The 9,451-nt window shown below is 44.6% G+C and overlaps 1 protein-coding gene and 1 long non-coding RNA gene across 2 annotated transcripts; both read left to right on the forward strand.

The window, feature by feature from the left end:
* Nucleotides 1–112: 112 nt before the first annotated feature.
* BBS8 (tetratricopeptide repeat protein 8) lies at nt 113–3,073 on the forward strand. The gene is made up of 5 exons (XM_017089505.4): nt 113–255; nt 852–1,282; nt 1,343–2,190; nt 2,249–2,437; nt 2,745–3,073. The coding sequence occupies exons 2-5, from the start codon at nt 883–885 to the stop codon at nt 2,961–2,963; spliced, it is 1,656 nt and encodes a 551-aa protein (XP_016944994.2). The 5' UTR covers nt 113–255; nt 852–882; the 3' UTR covers nt 2,964–3,073.
* Nucleotides 3,074–6,415: 3,342 nt separating this feature from the next.
* LOC108021028 (uncharacterized) lies at nt 6,416–9,132 on the forward strand. Its single transcript, XR_001767990.4, has 4 exons — nt 6,416–6,600; nt 6,662–8,058; nt 8,117–8,414; nt 8,519–9,132. It is a non-coding gene; the product is annotated as an uncharacterized lncRNA (long non-coding RNA).
* The last annotated feature ends 319 nt before the right edge of the window (nt 9,133–9,451 follow it).

Consider the following 9,451-nt stretch of genomic DNA (forward strand, 5'->3'; position numbering starts at 1 on the left):
GTGGTCTAGCCAGATTCTTCCGACAGGGTGACTCCCCAGGGACCAGACAGGCGCACTACAAAACCAATTAATGTTTTGGCCGACCGGGTCTCCATGGCAATCACCCCGAACTTAGCCAAACCAAACCGAACCGAACCGGAAGACCCTTTCCATATGGCGCATATACATACATATACCAGCCAGAGGCGGCCAGTCAGTCGATACAAGAAACCACAGCAGCGGAGGAATCCACAAATTAAGTCCCGTGGAAAAGAGGTAGGCGGGAGGTACAAATTATGGGCATAGAAAAATTAGATGGCATGCAGACGAGCCGAGAACTAAGACCAGATTCGAACCCAGAGGAATCCGGAGGAGGAGCGGCGAAAGGAGAGCAGAATAACCGCAGGAAGCAGCAGCCACATTCCTGATCTGCCCCTGGATTTCGGTCTTCGAGGGGCAGAGGAATGACACGCATCCGGTTTTAAAATTCCAGCGATCGAAGCGCAGCAAAAGAACCCGAAAAAAGGAACCAAGCCAAGGAATTCAAACACTTGAATCGGACACAGATACACAATACACTTGAAAAAAATTCTAGTTTCTTAAAGTATCTTTGAATTCGATAGATGTTTAAATGTAAAGATATTTGTTTTTAGTGTTCATAAGCTTATTTGTTAAAATTTCCGAAAGTATTCGATAGCTTTTTGTAAGTTTATAAGAGAAGTGTTTGCAATGCATACTGTGCATGCTGGCGTACCCTACATTTTTGGAACATATTTGTATATTATATATATTCTTATAAAAAATATTATTAGAAAATAAAACCCTTAAAATTTCTTGTTCTCCAACTTAACCGAAATATATATTTCTTGCAGTGTGACAGCTGAAAGCGAAGGACGCGAATCGATGGCGACGACGACGACGACGATGACGCTGGCGACTCTGGAGCTGGACTACTTCAGGGCGGTTTCCCTCTACCGCCGCCGCTCCTACGAGCGCTGTGCGGAGCTGTGCAACGCACTCCTGCAGGCCGGTCACGATGGGCATGTCCAACTGTTTGCCACCAAGGAGGAGGAGGAGGTGGTGGACCCAAAGCAGCAGCAGCAGCAGCAGGCGGAGCACAGCAGATTCGGTAGCAATTTGCAGCGCATTGGCCCCAGGCCGCGAGGAGCAGCTGGGGCAGCCGACTCTGGGGCATCCATCATGATGCCCACTTGGCTGATGGAGGGCGTGTGGCAATTAAAGATGCGCGCCCTGACGCAGCGCGTCTACCTGGACGATCTGGAGGACGAGGCCGGGGATGAGGGTGAGTAGGTGACAATTTCGGCATTATTTAAATTTTTTAATCGTTTGATAACCCCTCTAGCCACCGAGGAGGTGGAGTTCGAGCGCATAGCCACCGCTGCTAGACCGGGAAGCAGCATAAAGACCGCCTTCCAGCCACGCCCCCTCACCAGTCAGCGGGCGCAGCAGGCGAGGAGCAGGGGTTCCGGCGTGGCCCACTCCAGCGATGGTCGCCTGAATAGCTCCAGGCCAGGATCGGCGGCGGTGGCTCGTCCTGGCACGAGTCTCAGTCGACCAGGATCTTCTCTAGGTTCCCGTTGCGGCACCGCTTCAAGAGTTCGCGCCTCCTCGGCAGCGGCCTTCAATGTGGGTGATGCCACCTCAAAACTCTACCAGGCATCACGTCTCAATCCTACCATTTATGCCGAACGGGAGACCCTGGTGAAGGCCCTGTTCCAGTTCCTCTATTACCACGAAGCGGACGTGCAAAAGGCCCACTCCCTTTGCCAAGCGGTTCTGGAGGTTCAGCGCCAGAAGCCCAGTGGGTCCAGTACAACCAACGTGGCCTGGTGGTGGCAACAGCAGATGGGCCGATGCCTCCTGGCTCTCCACTATCCCCGCAGAGCGGAGCCCTTTCTTCAGCAATCCCTGGCCAGCTTTCCCCATCCGGATACCTATCTACTCCTCTCCAGAGTTTACCAAAGAATTAAGCAACCAGAGAAGGCTTTGTTCGTGATCAGCGAAGTGGTGGACACGCGACCCTTCGATGTCACCTACCGTCTGGAGCAGGCGAGGATCCATCAGGCGATGGAACAGCAGGAAGATGCACTGCAGCTGTACAGACTGGTGGCCAAGTTGCAGCCAATCAATGTGGAATCCCTGGCCAGCATTGCTGTGGGCTACTTCTACGACAATAATCCGGAAATGGCGGTAATAATTATCATCTAGGGGTGGCACTTATCATACTGACAAGTTCATTTTACCATAGCTAATGTACTACCGGAGAATTTTGTCTTTGGGAGCCCAGTCTCCGGAGCTCTACTGCAATATAGCATTGTGCTGTCTATATGGTGGACAAATCGATTTGGTTCTGCCGTGTTTCCAAAGAGCATTGGCTATGGCCACTCAACCCGCGCAAAAGGCGGACATCTGGTATAATCTCAGCTTTGTAGCGGTGGTAAGATGACCCTTTGTTAGGTAACCCTTGTCTATTGCGTAAAGCTCATATAAAATACTGGAGTCTTAAAATATTTTTAAGAGGTGTCTAAAAGTATGCAACAATATATTTGGAAAATATTTTTAAGAGGTGTCTAAAAGTATGAAACAATATATTTGGACTCCAAAGGTACATGATTCGGTAAATAAACACATTTTTTGAAGCATACTTTTAGACACCTTTTCATGTGATTTCAAAACACTAGTGATGTCTGTGTCAGGTTGTATTACTTAGATGATTTAATCAGTTTCCATTTACTTTATCATAGACTTCTGGTGACTTCAACCTGGCCAGAAGATGCCTTCAATTATGCCTGACTTCGGATGCCCAGAATGGTGCTGCACTAAATAACTTGGCTGTACTAGCAGCCCAGTCAGGGGATATTTTGGGGGCCAAGTCCTATCTGAATGCAGCCAAGGATGTGATGCCCGAGGCCTCGGAGGTAACCACCAATTTGCAGTTCATGGATGTGCACTACAAGCTATAGATCCGAATGGACATCATGGTTTAGTTAAACTGAACAAATCTTTCTAACAAATTAAATATAATAAACATTAAACAACATTTTGTTGTTGAGGATAAGCAGTTCTAATCAAATTTACCCGTTGAGTGAAAATTGTTGATCTTAAGTGCCAAAACTTGATGATTGTACCCGATGAATGACTTTCGTTTTCTTTATGGTCAATGCAAACTGATTCATGTTTTGAAATACCTGAGACCCCAGACCCACCCACCTACATAAGCTTACCGTTCTAAACATTTCAATTAGCGGACTCAGCAGAAAAGCCTCGGCAAATGTTGTGCAAAAATCCAAGTTTGTGGAATCATTATGCCATTTGTCAGGTGTTCGGGTCAGCAAATCTGCTGATGCTGGAGCCGAAGATGTGGCTTCTGGCGGGGAGTGTCCCAGAACCACTGGCCCAACAACTCCGCCTCCGCGCCCACCCGTTGTTTGACTCGAACAAATGATAAGCACCAAATATTTGTTGATAAATGTTTGAAAATTAAATGAGCAACGTCCGACGACGACGTTGAACTCATCGCGCTGGCACGCAAAAGCCAAATATTTATCAGCCTAGAAGGGGCCAGACTATTGGAATACTGAGCCCCCAGTTCTACTTAGCCGGGGATTACAGATCCCACGGTTCGGGGGCCAAGATGCTAATCGAAATTTGAATAACGCTCTCGAGCTTCCAGTTGTGCCAAAAAAAAAAACAACTTACAGTTCACACACTCGGAAAAACAATAAATTCCATGAATTATAGATGTGCTTATTGAGAGCGTGTGTCTTGAAAACGGATACAAACCACAGAGATGCAAATTAGACCCATAAATATGGTGTAAACTTTAAGTGGAGGACCAAGTTCCGAGTTAATTTGGTAGCTCATGATGCCAGAACTTGATTGAATTTAATATTTGACATTTATTTAGGCATTGACATTCAATTTTTGAAGATATATTTTAAGATCCATATCTAACTAAAGTTCAGTTCAAACACTGTTTAATATGATTTTCGGCGAGCTTGTTTGTTTTCTAACTTTGAATGCGAATCCACACTCATTTTGTTGAGGTGTACATGTGTATCTGTGTCCACACATCTACCTGTATCTCTATCTCTATCTGTATCTGTATCTTGTATTTGCTCGTTTCCGTTTTCGAGGAGAGTTTCGTTTTCTTTTTGGCATTGAATTCGCGTTGACTGGGCTTATCAGCCTTTGGGCCGAAATGCGTCAGCGTTTGCGGGCACTTGACGGGCTTTTTACTTATTTTTTTATCACAGACATGCCAGCAAGTTGCAGCACTGCTCCACTAGTCACTAGTCACCCGAAGTCACCTGCCCCCCAATCGGAGTGACTAGTTAATCATTGGCGGATTCGCCTCGTCCGGCGGCAGGTGCCTCCAAAGTGTCAAGATGATCTCGTAACGCGACTCTCAATTAGCCGGCCACACCTGACAGCTGCAGATTGAGCTGTGAGTGGAGTCGAGTCGAGAAAGGTATTTCGCCGGGGCTCCAGATACTCCAGATACTACAACACTTCCACCCCGACCACTCGAGACCCTCCTTTCCCCGGCTTTCAAATACTTTTTGCGCACGAGCTGAACGATCTGAAATGTATCCAGTTCTTTCAGTTAGGATTTTTGTAACTACATACAAATATAAGTACAAAGCTGAGTAACCTCAGATCAAATAAACTTTATATTTATAGAACTACAAGACTCAAGTTCTAAGCCAAGGTGATTTTTGGGTAGTTTGGTTACCAACCTGATTTTATAGAGTAAATTCCTCTGAGGAGATGTGTCATGTGTGAAAAAGTACATGTACATTCCATACCCTTCACACGCCTCTGTTTGAACAAGTGTTTTTTCTGCGGTTTATTTCTATTTCTGCCTAAAACTGTGTTACCATAATAAAAAGGCACCCAACCCCCTTTTTCTCCTCTTTCTTCTGTTAACCCATGGGAACCAAATACATTACTGCGAATCCATTGATAGCCGAGGAGGAATCGATGTCTAGGTTTGTTGTGGGTAGACCGCAAGAGCAAAAAGCACCATCATCTTCTCCGGCTGACATGGAGATGCAGCTAGGTTGCCCCGGGTCCTTCCCTTCCCCACTTCCTCCCCTTCATGCTCCCGATCCTGGGCAGCCCATATAAAAGCTCATTAAAAGCATAAAAAAAGAGCAGCCAAGCAAACGGAGGCAAAGCAGCAGCTACTGTACGGACCTTGGTTGATTTTGTCGATTTTTAGCGGCCATATATCCCCTCCCCCCATGCTCCACCATGTTCCCGAGGAAGAAATCTCCTCTGAAGGAGGAAAAGCAAAAGAAAGACCAAAACAGGTAAGTCAACAACAACCAAACAATTTGCACACACGAAAAAATAAAGATCTCTTGGAACCCAAATCCTTAAAATTTAGAAAGAAGATTCTATAATTCCTATGCGGTAGTCGTTTGAAAAGTATTAAAAAATAACTATTTTTAAGGAATTCCCTTATGCTGTACACCTTTTTGTTTCCCCTAATGATTTTTGTGTGTTAAGTTATAGTTAACTCCTGAAATATTTTATATGTTAATACTGTTGATGATGAATGTCGGTCAGTACAAACAACTGGTTCAACGATATTATGCAAGAATCGTATTATATTATCATACATATTTTCTCAGTGTATACATCCGTTCGAGCTGCGCACGCGCGACGTTGCCGTCGACGTCCTCTGCTGCGTTTGGCTGCCTTAATAGTGTGTGTGTTTGTTTCCTTTTTTTGGGGGCCTTGGGGCCTTGGCAGCCTCGAATCTCGTGCCTCGTGTTGCTCTTCTTCTTGCTGTTAGCCGGTATTTACAGGGTAACGGGAGAGGGATTTATAGTGTGTACATAAGACACACTTTGTAGTTGGTGTAAGCAAGGTGCTGCAATAATGAGATGTGAAATAAAATGCTATTCAGTAAGTTAAAGTAAGGCTTGAACACATTTCTTAAATAAAATATTCCCTTAAAACATTCTTCAACCTTATATGTTAACCCTAAAATTCCCTAGTATCGCCAGGTCGAGCACTTCCCAGTGTGTTGTTGCTGCTGTTGCTGATGATGATGACGATGCTAAAGATTGCAATCACGTTGCGCGCAGCGTACAGAATTTGTATCTGCAAGATACATCTGCGACTCCTCGAGCCCCTGCTCCCTGAATTTCATTTCACTGGAATTTATTTAGAACACATTGTTGCTGCTGCCGTTGGATGTTGTATGTTGCTGTTGCTGCTGCTGTTGCTGTTGCTTTTTCTGCCGTCGATGTTGCTGCCGGGGGCTTAGCAGGACCAGCAGCAACACAGCAGCAACACGCTGCATTCCAAGGCCCAAAAAAGGCAAATCCCAAGCTACAGCAGCGGCAAAATCGATTGGCAGCCTGAAATTTCATTGCAGTTTAGTCGGATTCGGATTCGGATTCCCGCTCGCTAACTAAGCCCGAGAGAGAGAGGAGAGAGAAAAGCTTGGTTCGAATAAATTGAATCGAATCGAATTGAATCGAATGAGATGCCAAAGAGTCGCGATGCCGACTGGAAATGGAGTGAAAGTAGGGTAGGCAGATTAGACTCTTTGGATTGGATCTGTACACTTGACCGAAAGTCGTGGTACAAGCATACATTTTTCCAAAACTTTTACTAGCATTAAGGCACCTAGTATTTCTTCTAGTGCTCAACATTCCGCAGTTCACATAAACAAATCTCCATGGGGCAGTCAAAGGTCAAAGTTGAGACTCTCGCCCATTCGGGTGACCCCGCCCCATCCCGCCCCTCCTTTAAGTCCAGTGACAACAACTACAGCGTAACCGAAATACCAACGATCCGAATAGGAAGTGAGTTAGTGTAACAAAGGCAATAAAAATACCTGGGCCAGAAGGTACGATCGATGATGACCCGAGCACGAAGTGGTGAAAGAGGGCAGGGGCTCTCCATTAACATTATCGTGGCCAGCAGAAATATTTGACCATAATAAAAAGAATACAAAACAAAGCGAATCGAATCGAGCGGCGAATCGAAGCGGAAACGTAATCGTTAACTCATCGAACCCTACGATACCCTCGATCGGAAGTGATAAGAATATGTGCATGTTCATGCTCAGGTTTTTTACTCATAATAATAAGTTATCAAATATTCATTATCATCTCTTTCCGATTTGTTCCCTCCAGCTAGAACTGTCGACTTTGATAGTTATTTAGATTTTCTGTAAGGAGATATGGTAAGAAGACATTCACCTATCCAAGCTAACCCCCCTAGCTATAGTCTTCAACAAGAAAGGGTAGAAAGTATGCGACAATCGGCGATATCGACCAACCATCGACAGCAATGAAGCGTAACGAAAACACACCAGAAACAGAAAACAGCAACACATACACAACACTTCGGAGGGTTTGGTACCCGCGTCATATGCCAACTTATTCAATAAATTCCTGGCCTCCTCGCCATATCATCATCGCCAACGACTTTTGGCTCTGGCCAAAACCGAAAAGAGCCCCAGGAATTTTGAATAGAAAGAGGATCAATGGCAGCTGCTCTTGGCTGAAAGATCACTTCGCCAAAAAAATAAAGAAAAAACACGCGCAAAAAGACAGGCCAGAATTGCGCGCCAATTCCGCAAAAGAGATTCTGGACCCGGAGACTGAAATCGACTTCAAGGAATTGCATAAAACATTAACATTTTTGCTCATTTCTTATATTTTTTTTCGCTCTCCTCGCTGCGGTCGAAACTTCGGCCTCGACCAGGCTCCAAACCTCTCGCACAGCCACAACCACACATATAGAACGTATATCTACACAATATTGACCAAGAACGTAGCGCCCAAAAGGCAGCTTACAGCAACAACAACAACCGGTCTTAGAGAACCAGCGACCAAAGACGAAAGAATAACGAACGGCAACAAAAAAAAAGAATGAAAACAAGAATGAAAAGCTTTGGCTTCAAGAAGTCGAAGATAGAACTACTCTAAGTCTGTAGAAGGGGTTTAGGTTGATCCGAGGAAGGTAATGTTATCCCTCTATGAAGATAAATGTAGTCAATGAGCAAACATAATTCGGAATCATAAAGCTTGGGTATTTCCAATCATCTATATAATTTTTAAAACTTTTTTGAAGATTTCATCTATTTCAGCACCTACTACTGAAAATAGTGCACAGCACACCCCAAACCACCTAGTACACTCGAAGAAATCAAAGGCTGAGCGGAGAGTTCCCATCGTTCCCCCGCCTCCCCGGAATGTCCCGCCCCAATGCCGCCGCCTTCCCTGACTTCAGTCAACAAGTTATGACCATGGAAAGACGACCCGACCCCCGACCCGTCAAGAACGTGCTCTCTCTGTTCTCCGTTCTCGGTTCTCGACTCTCCGGTTCCGAGTCTTACTCCGTCTTCTGGCCAAGACTCCAAGGGCGTAGCCAGGATTCAAAATGGGGTAAATTTAAGAATCAGTAACTGAAGAGTTCGGCCTGATTCTTTTAAAAATATAAACACAACAAAAATATTTTAGATGAAATTTAATTTTAATTTTGCTTACAGACCCCTTTGACGTCCTGGCTAAATCCCAGAGTCTTCCCCCTTTCCCCGCCCCTTTCGTGGGGCGTGTGTATGCCGCATATTTGAAGCATATAAAGGAAGGAGAGAAAAGGAGGAGGAGGAAAAAAGGCTGAAGCAGAAGAAGGAAGAGGGAGCCGCAAGAGAAAAAGGAAAACAAAACCCACGAAAAAAGAATTTCGAGTGCAAGCGAGAGAGCGGGAGCGAACAAAAAGAATCCAGCAAATCAAGCTCACATTATGCTGAGGAATGCGCCCAAGTGACGATATCGTAGCAGCAGAGGACGCCGGCCGAGGCAGAGTCTTCAGACCCTCAAGATCTGATTCTCCCCATCCCCATCCCCCTCTTCTGCCATCTATGTATCTGGGGTTCTGTCCACGGAGTTTGTTTGGAAGATAGTCGCATCGATAGCGAGCGAAGGGATACTGGAAGTTAGACTTGAATTTAGTAGGCTCTCAATGGTTTTATGATCTGTCAAATCGTGTATTATTGCAACTTTGTACATAAGACTTGGAAGTTGACTAAGGAAAGTCACATGATTTAAGCCTACTTATTATCCAAGACTAATCCAATAAAAGTGCAATGACAAAAATCTAAAGATTTGTCATGATCTTGTGAGTAATATTTTATTTCAAGTGTTTACTTTACGAAAAGTGAATGTTGAAAAAATAGTCATTCTAAAAAAAGTAAAGGATTCGCTACGGTTGTAATAATCATAAAAGAAACTGTACTGCTTTCAGATGGTTAATTGGTTTTTACAGGTCTCATATTCCTTTTACTTAAATCAAGGGTGTTTTTATACTTTTGAATCTTGAAGCTATTTAGTTTTTTTCAGATTCTCAGGAATCGGTAGTTCTTCGCTTTGTTATAAGCTGTTGGTTGATATAACTTCAAATTCCTCAGAGAGAAATCTTGGGA

The sequence above is a fragment of the Drosophila suzukii genome, chromosome 2L (genome assembly GCF_043229965.1).
Source record: "Drosophila suzukii chromosome 2L, CBGP_Dsuzu_IsoJpt1.0, whole genome shotgun sequence".
Classification (NCBI taxonomy): Eukaryota; Metazoa; Arthropoda; class Insecta; order Diptera; family Drosophilidae; genus Drosophila; species Drosophila suzukii.

Coding starts and splice junctions, on each gene's coding strand:
- BBS8 (XM_017089505.4), top strand. CDS start 883: ATGGCGACGACGACGACGACGATGACGCTGGCGACTCTGGAGCTGGAC. Junction 1,283..1,342: donor GGACGAGGCCGGGGATGAGG/GTGAGTAGGTGA, acceptor TAACCCCTCTAG/CCACCGAGGAGGTGGAGTTC. Junction 2,438..2,744: donor ATCTCAGCTTTGTAGCGGTG/GTAAGATGACCC, acceptor ACTTTATCATAG/ACTTCTGGTGACTTCAACCT.